Raw genomic sequence first — 13,817 nt, forward strand, 5'->3', positions numbered from 1 at the left:
ATTACTTAGTACAGCTCCCTTCACTACCACATGGTTTATGTCTGTAGAATGAAAAGTAACTGAAATATGAATCTCAGTAAGCATAGCCCAGTAGGTAAACTGCTAGAGAACGGCCATATGACACTTCACTTTTAAAAATCAGTTGTTAATTCTTTATTCCTTCACATACAGAATTAAAGACATACTCTACAGACATTTCAAGCTTCTTGGGAAAAATTATTTTTCTGAATCCAAAGTAGTATTCTTACTTTTAAGAACTCCTACTTGCTCATAAATTCCTTCCTCTTAGCCTTCATTATTGAATAGGAACAGCTGCCTGCTGAATAGCTGTAATTTTCCTATAACTATTTTTAAAGTTTTATACAATCACAATGCAAAGTAACACATAAACTCATTCTGCTGTACAAGCTTCAAGAAGTACGTAAATAGAGAGAGAAAAAAAAACAGGATAATTCTTCCCTTGTTTCTTTCATACTACACTCCCTTTTTCCTGCCCACAGGAAATTGCTATTAATATGCTTTGCATATGTAGATGTATAAGAAAGTTTGGCTCTAATTTTTAACAATTATTTCAGAGAGAGAGAGAGAGAGAGAGATAGACAGACAGACAGACAGACAGATAGATATATAGCATGCCAGGGCCTTTGCAAACAAACTCCAGAAGCATTGTCTTGTGCATCTGGCTTATGTGGATACTGGGGAATCAAACCTGGGTCCTTTGGCTTTGCAGGATAGCACCTTAATTGCTAAGCCATCCCTTCAGCCCTTGGCTCTAATTTTTAAATAAATGAGATCAACATGTATGAAGTGTTGTATCATTTGTTATCTTTCCTTTTTTGTTTTTTCCAGGTAGGGTCTCACTCTAGTTCAGGCTGACCTGGAATTCACTATGTAGTCTCAGGGTGGCCTTGAACTCTCAGCAATTTTCCTACCTCTGCCTCCCGAGTGCTGGGATTAAAGGTGTGTGCCACCACACCCCGCTTCACTTTTTTTTTGAGTAAAAGTAGAGGTATTTATTACTCAGGGGCCAAGGAGCTTCAGATGGCTCTAAGAAGCTCCAGCCCTAAGCTGAGATTTTATTTTAATTTTATAGTTTTTATATCCAAGGGGAGGGGTGAGTGAACAAACAAGACATGGCAATTTGTACACCAATCATTTTTGTAGCCAGGCCACCCTAACAACTCCATTTTACTTTGTTTTAGCTTAAGCTGTCTTTCCTTCTTATCATCCTTTTGGGCCCTTTCTGGACAGTTCCTTCTTTGAGATTTTTCCATTTGCTGACAAAGATAAGTTTTAGCTCCTCAGCAATTAACCCTTACAGTAACTCAGTGAATCAGTTCAACTTTCAGTTTCTTTTCTACCACAGTCTCAGGTTGATCTTGAACTCACAATGATACTCCTACCTCTGCCTCCCAAGTGCTGGGATTAAAGGTATGTGCCAACATACCCAGCCTCACTTGTTGTTTTTAAACTTAATAAATCTTGTAAAGCTCTTCATGTCAGTACATACAGATCTACTTGGTTATCTCTAATGGCAGCCCAGGAGTTCTGGAATTTTCTCAATCCTCATAGTTCTAGGCATTTAAGTTTTTTTCCAAATTTATGAATATGGGGCAATAGATATCTTTGTGTGTGCTTATGTGTATATTTATACATAGATGACTATAAACATTTATGAAAAAATTGGACAGATTCTTAGGTTAGAAATTTCAGGTCAAATGATATGCTATTTGTTGCTTTCTGAGCTTTAAGTAACTGTATTTTTAAACATCCATCTGCAGTGTATTTAATAAAGCTAGATAGTACCAACAATTTTCCTCCCTTACCTGTTTGTCCTTCCTGTTCTAGTGACCTTGCAGATGCTTTAGTGATCTTTCAGCTCTATGAAATGATCCGAGTGCCAGTCAACTGGAGCCATGTCAACAAACCTCCGTATCCTGCCCTTGGAGGGAACATGAAGAAGGTGAATGAGATGACTGCATGTGTTACTGCTCTGATATCAAACTGGACTTAGGCCTGGGAATGGAGCTCTGTGCTAGAGTACTTCTCTATATGCATCAAGCCTGGAGTTCCATCTCCAGCACGGCATAAAACGAGGTGTGATGGCTCATACCTATAATCCAAGCACTCAGAAGGTGGAGACAGGAGGTTCAGAAAGTGTAAGAACTCAGCCACATAGCAAGTTCAAAGCTAGCCTGGGCTATACGAGACCCTGTCTCAACAAAACAACAGAAAACAAATGGGAAAAACCGAGACGATTGAGTTTGATAAATGTTGGTGACGTGTAATCTGGCTCTACAGACTTCCTTCCTTCCTTCCTCCCTCCCTCCTTCCTTCCTTCCTTCTTTCCTTTCCTTCTTTCTTTTATGAGAGAGAGATATCAAAAGTGAAAGAGAGTGATAGAAAGAGAATTGATGCCCCTGGACCTCCAACTACACTACAGATAGATATCTTTCAACCCAAAATTACATTAAACAAATTAATGGACTAAATTTCTATAATTTATACTAGTATAAATTTGTAATGACAAATAAGATGTTATTTACTAATAATACATATAAAAAGTTTTTACCCTCAGTAAAGAAATAGGGTTTTATTTTATTTTTATGTTTCAGTTCTTTGAAGCAAAGTCTTTTTGAAACAGGCAGACCAGGAACTCACTTTGTAGCCCAGGCTGGCCTCAGACTCACAGCGATCTACCTACCTCAGTCTTTCAGGTGCCAGGATTAAAGGCATGTGCCATAACACCTAGCCAAGAAATGTAATGTTATGCAAGAGACAGTTGCACTGAATCCAATGTTAGAGGAGTTAGAGGATATGTTCACCTTAATAATCTTTTTCCCCCCGTTTTTCAAGGTAGGGTCTCACTCTAGCTCAGGCTGACCTGGAATTCACTCTGTAGTCTCAGGGTGGCCTTGAACTCATGGCATCCTCCTACCTCTGCCTCCTGAGTACTGATTAAAGGTGTGCACCACCATGCCTTGCTTCTTAATAACCTTTTTAGAATCAGTTTGGTAATACATATCAATAATTTTCAGTAATATCCTTTGTTCTAATAATTTCACCTCTTATACTTGATGAAAAACCACAAAGTCAGATGTTTGTCAAAATGCTTCTCACACTAATATTTATTAAGCAGAAATGAAAATTTACTTGTTTTACCTTTGCTTTCTTGTAATAACTAGTATTTGAGTATGGTTTGTATTTTCCAGATTACTTATATGTGTGTTTTTCTTTCTCTTCAGCATGGAAGATCCTTTCAAGTATTTTCTGTAGAGCTGGTTTTGTCTTCAAATATTCCATTACCCTGCTTTTGTTGTGGAATGTTCTTGTTTCTCCGTCTATTTGAATGGATAGCTTTGCAGGATAAAGTAACCTTTGTTGACAGTTGTTATCTTTCAGAACTTGGAGTATATCACTCCAAGCCCTTCTGGCTTTTAAAGTTTGTGTTGAGTAATCTGCTGTTATCCTGATGGGCTTTCCATTGCATGTGACTTGATTTTTCTTTCTAACTGCTTTCAATATATTTTCTTTGGTTTGTATGTTTGGTAGTTTAATTATAATATGGTGAGGAGAGTTTCTTTCCAGGTTTTGTCTGTTTGGTGTTCTAAAGGCTTTCTTGTATCTGCATTGGCATCTCTTTCCTAATTTGGGGGAAGTTTTCTTCTATGATTTGGAGTGAAATTCTTTTCCTTCTACTTACTATACCATGAATTCTTGTTTTATCTTTTCATAGTGTCTTGAATATTGAAATTCCCATTCATATTTTCCTATTAGTTTGTCTTTCTCTTTGTTGGACTGTATTAAGATCTGCCACCTGGTCTTCTAATTTAGATATTCTGTTCTCTCCTTCATCCATTCTACTGGTGAGATTTTCTACAGAGTTTTTTTTTTTTTTATTTCATTGACTGTGTTCTTCATTGCTAGTAATTCTGACTGGTTTTTCTTTATTATTTCTATTTCATTATTTATGTCGTGTATTGACCTGCATATTTCATTAAATTGGTTTCCTGTGTCTTCTTTCATTTATTTGATTTCCTCTTTGATTTCTTTGAACATATTTATAATCATGCTTTTGAAATCTTTCTCAGATATTTCCTCTAAATCAGTCTCACATTAGGACATTTCTGATGCATTAATACTTCTTTGTGGATTTATATTGTCTTGATTTTTGTGTTTCATGTATTATAATGTAAAATTTTTTTTATCTTGGATTAATTTAATGCTTGGATTTTCTAATTAGCTACAGTATTATTAGATGTATCAATCAATCTGATGTTATATATCTTCAGGGTGGGAGGTTAAGATGCTAGGTGTGGCCCTTAAGACTCTCAGAGTAACTACACAAGTGACCCTAGATGTTGGGTTTACCTGCTATGAGAATATTCAAGTAGACTTGAGTGGAACAAAATACAGGCAGATTCTAGAATTTAACTAAACAATGCACACATTCAATGAGAAACAGCACAGAGTATTTGTGCAAGAGTAGGTATTATGATAACCAGATCCTCTAACAAAGTCACAGTCTCTTAGGATGTGTGTTGCCCCTCACTCTTAATCCTGTCAACTGAGAGGCTAAGATTTTTGCTCTGTTGAAGGGTCCAAGTCAGCTTGTGAGCAAGGGAGACCCTTTCCTAATGAATGACAGAAAAGGAAACAAAGGCACTATAAAACAGGAAGCAACAAATAAGCCCAAAATATAGCTTATTTAAGAATGGCAAATCTGACTATCCATCAGATTTAACATATAATTTATCCTGACATGGAAGGTGCAATTAGCAATTCCGATTCAAGCCTATATGCCAGGCTTATTTCCCGGGTACTGACCTGGTGCAATCCCAGTTGCCTGTTGGGATGGCTTTGGTGTCATTTATGCTGTGCTCCTTCTTGGGTCCCTGTTGGCTGCACTGTGGGCTCAGGTAGGCTGGCTGGGTCACTGGATCGCTGCTGTGATAGCCTGTCCTGTGCGGTGTAGGTGAGCTTCTTTCCCCAGGTCTCTGGCGCTTGTTGGCACTTGTGATGGCAATGGGGGAGAGGAGGCTGTGGATGGTGGCTGAAGTTCTCCCACTGGTCCTCGTGATCCTCTTCCTCACAAGCTGTCCAGTGGTCCCTGCCATCCTCCCTTCACATTTCTTGAGTTAGTGAGGATCTCCAGTGTGAGTGGAGCACCCCTCACCTGGTTCTTCCTGTGGCTCAGGCCAAGCCTTGGCTGTGGCCATGCAGACCTGGTTCTGCTGCTGCTGGAGCTGCTTCTGCCTGCTTCTGTGGGCTCTAGATGCTCTGGATCTCTCCTACTTCTCTGCTGCAGTTGGTAATTTATTATATTATACTCCTCACTTTTTAGTAGAAGAGTGTATCTTGCTGGATTTTTTTTTTTTTTTTTTTTGGCTGTTTCTCCCCTAAGCTGCTTTGGCGTGGTTCCTATGTCGCCATCTTAACCAGAAGTGAAAATCTACTTGTTCAATAAAGTAAAATAAATTATGATTCAACTAATAAAATACAGTAAAATGTTTCATCAAAATAGTATTTTAGGGGCTGAGGAGAGGTTAAGAGCACTTGCTGCTTAAGTCCACGGGCCTGAGTCCACCCGAGTTTGGCTCCACAGAACTCACATAAAGAGCCAGATGTGGCTATACACTCATGTCTATTACTTCAGTCTGCAGGTGGGGGAGGGCGGAGGATCCCTGAGGCTTGCTGACCTGAGAAACATAAGCTTAGGGTTGAGGGAAAGACCACATCTCAAGGAAGTACACAGGTGTGCAGTAGGTAAGAGCACCCACGTTCTCTGGCCACTGAATGCAGTATCTCTAACAGTTTAGACATCCTGCAGTTTTCCACTTTAATATGATTTGCCTATAGTTCTAGTCAGGGAAGTAGAATTCTAGCAGTCTTCTTGAGTAATTTCACATGTTTTATTTTTCAGAATTTCAAATACAAAATGTAATAGTAAAGCATCTTTTGAACCATTTGTTATACCTGGAACTACAAGATTAATTGCAAAATGTCACAAGTGAATCATAAGCAGAACGCTTCCTTGCAACAAGTATTAGCTATTTATAGAATAAATCATAGAGCCTGGGACCAATTCAAGATGTTTAAAAGATAAAGAAATTGTACTTTCATAGAATAGTACCACAGGAACTTAGTCCTTAGACTTTGGACAGTCATTAATAGACATCACCTTACTTCGCATACAAGGTTCATAAAACTGCATGGCTAAACATCTTATTCTTTTTGGCATTTCTTTTCATTTGGATCCTTGTCTGTTTATGTAACTCTTGTCATTCAAATGACCCAAGCTTTCCTTCTGCCCAAAGTACCTGTAATATTTGGCAATTCTTTTATTCCCTCTATAAGACCACTCTTGCAATTTTTCTTGTTTCTTTGTATCTTTTGACCTTTTACCTCTAGGTATTTCTAGGCTGAGTTCTTGGCTCAGGACTCTTAACTTCTGTGTTTGCATTGTTAGGCAGCAAGTCCATTTTTAGGGTTGTAGGTACTACCACGAATATGGCTGTGTGTAGGAAACTCATTTCTCATGGTTTCTCTAGTTTGGTACCACTCCAGATCTTCACAGTGTTCTGAAAGTTTGAAACCAAATATTGTCCAAACAGAGCACATGCTTTCTCTTGCTTTGCCCTATTTCCAGTTTCCTTTTCATTATTGGTTATATTAACATCTTAGCTTCTATACAAGCAGCCTCAAGTTCCTGTCTCACAATCATCTCCCCTAAGAACTTTGGTCAAGCTATCTATAAAACAGATGGCCTTTTATTGAAATACTTTCTACAACAAAGTGATTGTTACAGTTAAAAAAAAAAGTCTGCAGGGTGTTAGTGGTGCATGCCTTTAATACCAGCACTTGGGGGCTGAGGAAGGAGGACAGCCGTGAGTTTGAGGCCAGTTTGGAGCTACAGAGTTCTATGTCAGCCTGGACTAGAATGAAGCCCTGCTTTGCTTCAAAAGCAAACTTAACAATAAACAAATAAAAGAAAATGGTTCAATGCATATCCATAGGAAACATCATTTCCCCCTCTTTCTGCTTACAATGTTACATAATCAGTGCTGATGTTAGTTCCATAATTTAGAAATCCATTTCATTTATCTTTTTTTATTTGTTTGTTTGTTTTTGGTTTTTTTGAGGTAGGGTCTCGCTCCAGCTCAGGCTGACCTGGAATTCACTATGTACTCTCAGGGTGGCCTTGAACTCATGGCAATCCTCCCACTTTTTCCTTCCCAGTCCTGGGATTAAAGGTGTGTGTCACCACACCTGGCTTTGATCTTAATTATACACATTACCATAGCCTTTGTTCTGTTAAACAGGCTAAGCAGGGATAATTAAATATGAGTGTTGGAATTTAATTTTGTTTTTAGGTTTTGAGACAGTGTTATGTATCCCTAGGCTTACCTTGAACTTAGTTTAGTCAAGAATGAACTTGTACTTCTGATCCTCCTATGTCACTTCCTAAGTATTAGAATTTACAGGCACATGGCATTGCATCCAGCTGGAATTTTTTTGTTTTGTTTTTCAAGGTGGGATTTCACTCTAGCCCAGGCTGACCTGGAATTCACTATGCAATCTCAGGGTGGCCTTGAACTCTCAGCAATCCTCCTACCTCTGCCTCCTTAGTGCTGGGATTACAGGCATGCGTCACCACGCCCGGTTTGGAATTTTTTTTTAAAGAACATTATTTTCTTGCATTTTAAAGACATGAATCTCTATTTTCCTTGGTCTGTGAAGTGACTACAAGTTACAGCAGGTTTACAGGGTCTCTTCCATTTTTATTTGAAACAAACTAAACTCTGTAAATCTATATTCCCTTTTTGAACAATTGCTTATTTTACAAACAATAGCTATTTTTAAAAATTATGTTATTGTGCATCTTATCTTTCCTTGTTTTTTTTTTTTTTTTTTGAAAAACATGTATCTGTGTATCTTTAGTTGAATTGTTGGAAATGACGCCTTAACTAACTTGGGTAAGGAAACTAAGAGAAACAACTTGTACTATTTTTAACTAAATGTTTATTCTATAAAGTATTTAGTAATATGGTTATAAGTGTATAATTTCACTGCAGAAAGAATGTTCTGGTACATGTATCAGTAGAAAGCAGTGAATAGGTGAGTGAATGACTTACTTGGTGCTTATGCATCAGATTTTTCCTGGAGATAGTAACTAAGCTAGAAGCACAGAGAGTGTGATATAGATTTGTTTATACTATGGACAGCAAAAGAGAACACATAAATACTAATAACTAGAAGATGGTGCGTGAGCATTCTAATGAGTTTGAGAATAGCTGGTACATGTTAGCCCAGGGCCTCACAATACCAGGCAAGTACCACCGACCTACATCCTTCAGCTAAAGCCTTTTTTGAACAAGTGGGTCAGGAGCTAGAATTTGGAGGTTGAATCAAATCTGGATTATATCCTTTTTCCTCACTTTGTGTCTGGCTGTAGTCTCAGCATTGGGAAAGCTGAGGCAGGATAATTACCATTAGTTTAAGGCCAGCTTGGTATTACAGAGTGAGTTCTAGGTCAACTTGAGCTAGAGCAAGACTCTTCTTCAAACAGTAATAGAATCACACTGTGTAGCCTTGGTTGGCCTGGAATTTATTATGTAGATGAGGCTGACCTGGAGTTTGTGGCAGTCCTCTTGCTTCTGCTTCCTGAGTGATGGGATAACACTTAACCTGGTTTAGATTCCTACTGCCTATTCCTTAAATTTTAATTCTAGACAAAACAGTATTATGTCTTGTAGTAGAATGTAGGAAACCTAGGTTTGTAGCCATAGATTTTCCATTAGTAAGAAGTGTAATCTATATATAGTAAAGAGTTTCAGGGAAGGAAGGCATTTTAATACTTTTTAGCTAGTTATCTTAATGTCTAGATGAATCCCTGCTTTGATTATTTCAACTATAAAAAGAAAACAATTTTTTTTCTCATGGCTATTATGAAATGAAATGAGGTCATATGATGTGTCCTTGTTACTTTTCAGGTTGAACTAGGTGGGTATATTCTGGAGATGTTTCTAAAGATCTGTTTTAATACCAAAAGTTTTACTTACTCATAGATTGAAAACTGTAACTATGCAGTAGAGCTTGGGAAGAATGAGGCCAAGTTCTCCTTGGTTGGCATCGCTGGACAGGACCTGAATGAGGGGAACTCCACACTTACTCTGGCACTGGTCTGGCAGCTGATGAGAAGGTAAAGGCTGATTTGTTTATGGGGATACTGCCTGTTTCCTTGGACAAGTCATTTAAACTAAAAACTCAGCTGTTTTTAAATATGCATAGACATAAGAAATACACAGTGTAAAATATATTAAGTTTGTAAAAGATGTAGTACTCATTATACATTTTAAAACATTATCGTAGATCTGTCTATACAAACACTGTCTTTTATTACTATTAAAAATAGCTTTGTAAGGAGTTGTCTTAAAATTGGAAATTCCATACAGTATTTTCTGGTTTTGATTAGTGAATTTTGTAACCTTGTAATATAACTAAAATGCAAATGACAGACAAAAATTTAAAGTATTAGAACTGAGCTTTTTCTTTTTCTTTTCTTTTCTTTCTTTCTTTCTTTTTTTTTTTTTTTTTTTTTTTGAGACAGGGTATTGCTGCATATACCAGGCTGGCCTTAAACCTGGAATTCTCCAGTATTAACCTCCTAAGATTATAGATATGTGCCACCCATCTGGCTATTAACTATTTGTCTAAATATTGATGTAATGATGTAAAAGCAGTGTCTTACCTTTTAGTCTCAAGAACATCTCTGTTGCAGGTATACATTGAATGTGTTATGTGATCTTGGAGAAGGTGAAAAAGTAAATGATGACATTATTATTAAATGGGTTAATCAGACTCTTAAAAGTGCAAACAAAAGTACTTCTATTTCCAGCTTCAAGGTAATCAAAAACCTAAATTTTTTTTCTAAATTTAATGGAAAGAATTTTAATTAGAATTATATTGGTGATGTTCAGAATTACATTAATATATCTAAGAAACATATAATGTTTGAATTTAGATAATCATTTGGCTTGTGTAAACTAGAATTACTCAATTTGAATTCTTATATTTTTGATCAGTTGTCCTATTGACTATAAATTCAGGTTAGTAGATTGTGGTAGTTTAATCTTAAAAATAGAATCAAGCTAAAAAAAATCCAGTTGTCAAATGAAAAAAATTAAAGCCGTTGTTTATTATAGGACCTATAATGTTCTGTGCTCCCTAGCAGCAGTCTCAGAATTGTATTGACATCATTTCCAAGGCATAACAGAGCCAACCAAATCGATTCAAGTGGGCATTGAGAAAACTGGTAGGAATAAAAAAAATTGTCATCTGCCTGCATACTGTATTAACACTCACTCCCGAGCATTTGTGGATGATTCATACAATGTAATCTGCACATACATGCCACTAATTTCCATGCATTTTCATTGTGTTGCTTCTGCATGCAAGCTTGTGTTAGCTACATAAGCATGTCTGCTTGTACACACTCAGTGACCCTTGTGTTTGTGATTTTATCATAGATCAAAAAGCAAAGTTTTTTAAAAAGAAACTTTAAAAGTTCAAACAGATGAAATGCTAAGTAATTCTAAGAGACATTTACCCAGTGTTTTCCTTTCTTTGCCTTTATGTGTTTAATAACATGTGACAGGAGAAATACCGTGTGTTGATAAATTTAACTATCTTAACTTTACCTTTCATAAAGGTACTGAAGGCCCAAATAATTTGAACAGAATAACTAGATGTTGACAGAAATTTTCTCTGAGTTCTAATTCCAGTGCTTTTAAAAAAAAATTCTATCTTGGAAGGAACTAATGACATCAAATTTTTGTTGTATTTTTGAAAAATAATTTTCAGCTCATGATTTGTCTCTGTTTTTGATATGATGTATGTTATACAATTCTTTAGTTGGTAGTCTTTATAAAGTTACATGTACTTTCATATTAATTTATTAAAATAACATGTAAAATCAAATGCAATGAAAAATGTTTAGAAATAGACGAATATTCATTAAGGTATTACTAACAAGTAGCCTTCTAGGTAAGGAAAGACATAAAGAATGAGAAATTAATTTGGCCTTCACTGTTTACTATTTATTTGAAAGACAAAACTTGCACCACTGAGTTGGTGACAATCCTACAGAGCAAATTATAAAATTCTATCAGTACAACGGACATTGTTGTGTGCAGTCTAAGTGATCATTTCCAAGTCCACAGTCAATAATGAGTAGATGCAGAATTGATCTGTGCATCAGATAGAGTAGGGCTTTGAACTGGTAAAAGAAAAGGGAGGTAACAAGAATCCAATTTAAAGCAAAGGCAAGTCTGAGGAGGTTAGGAGAAATAATTTGGCTGGAGAGGATGGTTTTAAGGCATATTGTACAAGATAATAGATTAGGTCGAGGTGAGGGAGGAATTTGTCCTAAACATTGCATATTGAGTAAAAGGAGTAACATAAGGCAGTTCCCTGATCTGAATATGAGGAGCAGGATGGGTTGGAGAAAGATTGGTATATTTAAAATGCAAGAACTATATGTGAGAGTCCAGAGATGCGAAGTGGTTAAGTGTTTGTATAAGTGGGCACTGGGACAGTTAAGAATGTGTGAGATACTCAAACAGTACAGCTAGGATATGGCTTCTTGCTTTAGAGAGGCAAGGGGGAAAGAATGGGGAGTCAAAAGTCTGAATATTTTGGACCTGGGTAATGTGGGAAACGGGTAACACTAAGATAATAGAGATGCCACGAGGTGTAGTTGCTTTCTGGAAAAGGCGCTGCACTCAGTATTAAGTATATTGAGTGTGGGGTAATATTCAGGACATGGAAGAATTGAATGAAGGGAGATACTAAAACTGGGAATTCAGACTTCATTACCAGTTGAATAAAAGATATGGTTGGAAGATGAATACATACAAACCCTCTAAGGGAGAAGGCTCAGAGAGAAGGTGACTTGAGAGCATAGCTTTACTTAGAACTGAGGAGGCAGAGCATTACAAACGTGTTTGGTATTTAGTAGGTACTTGGTAACAAAGTCTTAAAATGGAGTTCATATGGTTAAGAAACATGGAGGAAATGCTAAAACAGAAGTTGGATTGGGGGGCTGGAGAAATGGCTTAGTGGTTCAGGTGCTTGCCTGCGAAGCCTAAGGACCCGTGTTCAACTTCCCAGATCTCACGAAAGCCAGGTGCACAAAGTGATGCAAGTGCAGCGTCATGCATGTGCACAAAGTGGTGCATGTGTCTGGAGTTTGATGGCAGTGGCTAGAGGTCCTGGCATGCCAGTTCTGTCTTGCTCTGTCTCATTAAAAAAAAAATTTAACAAGTTGGGTTGGGGAGGTTCTTCCCAGCCATAGAAGGTATTATGTCTGAAAGTTATAAGAACATATAAGCCACACTCAAGGCAAATGCTATCAGTACACATTTTAGAAAAGACACATTTACCTCTGGTATTTGCAAAATAATTTCCCCTTACCTAGAAGATAGAGAGGCAGTATATCAGGAAATAATAATTGTAATTACCATTTACTGATCTCTATTTGTCACTGTGCTAAGCACTTTACATATTGTTTCATTCAATTCTCCCAACTCTAGGAGTAAATATGTGAGCATCAGAAAAGTTAAATAACCTGTCCTCTTCCCTGTAACTTTTAAGCAGAACAGCTGGGTTTTATATCAAGGTCTATGTAGTCAGAGATTGGAAGCCAAGCTTTGGCATTCTGTGGCCCTAGGTTTGACTCTTGGCTCAGCCATTTATTACCTATGTAATGTATTGCTTATTTGTTCTGTAAATAAACAAAGCTTACCCGATGGTGCCCTGCTAGGAACCGTGGCTTACAGTAGTGCCCTCAAAGAGTGCACTGTTCAGAGAAACAAGCAAATAAAAACAAGAATCAGTATGGGATGTCAGCAATACTATGTAAATCAGGTATGGGAGCACATGAAGGACATTTGTTTTAAAGAAACCTTGGCTGTTTACATTAGTAGTAGCTAGGCTACAGCTATTGATGAATAAAAAAGACCCAATGTCTAATTCAGCATTTATTATTTGCATGGCCTTGGGCAAGCTATTAATTTCTGTCTTATAGGTTCATTGTCAGACTGCGGAAGTTAAAAATATGGAGAAGCTAAATGGGCTTGTACTCAATAAATGGGTCTTGGTACCTAACTAGCACTGCTAGAATATAGAGTGCATCTTAGGTGTTAAGTCTTGTAGGGAACTCTGGTGGTCATATCACTGTTTCTCTATTTTTTGTTTTAAAGCTTACCTTTGTTTATTTTTATTTATTTGAGCGCAACAGACAGAGAGAGGAAGAGGGAGAGAGAGAGAGGGAGAGGGAGAGAATGGGCATGCCAGGGCCTCCAGCCACTGCAAAAGACCTCCAGACGTGTGCACCCCCTTGTGCATCTGGCTAACATGGGTCCTGGGGAATCAGGCCTCGAACTGGGGTCCTTAGACTTCACAGGCTTAACTGCTAAGCCATCTCTCCAGCCCCTCCACTTTTGTTTTAAAGAATGGAAATGAGAACAATGAAATAGAATATCAAATCAAGAGAAATAAATGATATCATCATCATCTTGAAAATCAAACTAAGTGTAGGCTTAACTTCTTTAAGATTACAAAAACTAGGATGGAGAGATGGTTTAGTGGTTAAGGCTCTTATTGGCGAAGCCTAAGGGCCCAGGTTCAATTCCCTAGTACCCACATAAAGACAGATGCACGAGGGAGTGCATGCGTCTGGAGTTTGTTTGCATTGGCTGGAGACCCTGGCATGTCCATTCTGTCTCTCACACTCTAAAATAAATAAAAAAATAGTC

The 13,817-nt window shown here is 37.4% G+C and overlaps 1 protein-coding gene across 4 annotated transcripts in view; it reads left to right on the forward strand.

The window, feature by feature from the left end:
* Positions 1–13,817, forward strand: part of Pls1 (plastin 1) — a 137,940-nt gene that overhangs the window by 119,253 nt on the left and 4,870 nt on the right. For all 4 annotated transcript variants that reach the window (XM_045136626.1, XM_045136627.1, XM_045136628.1 and 1 more), the window contains 3 exons: positions 1,849–1,963; positions 9,069–9,202; positions 9,782–9,905. In XM_045136626.1, coding sequence (XP_044992561.1) covers positions 1,849–1,963; positions 9,069–9,202; positions 9,782–9,905 — 373 coding nt within the window. The remainder of the gene's footprint in view (positions 1–1,848; positions 1,964–9,068; positions 9,203–9,781; positions 9,906–13,817) is intronic.

The sequence above is a fragment of the Jaculus jaculus genome, chromosome 17 (genome assembly GCF_020740685.1).
Source record: "Jaculus jaculus isolate mJacJac1 chromosome 17, mJacJac1.mat.Y.cur, whole genome shotgun sequence".
NCBI classification, from domain to species: domain Eukaryota; kingdom Metazoa; phylum Chordata; class Mammalia; order Rodentia; family Dipodidae; genus Jaculus; species Jaculus jaculus.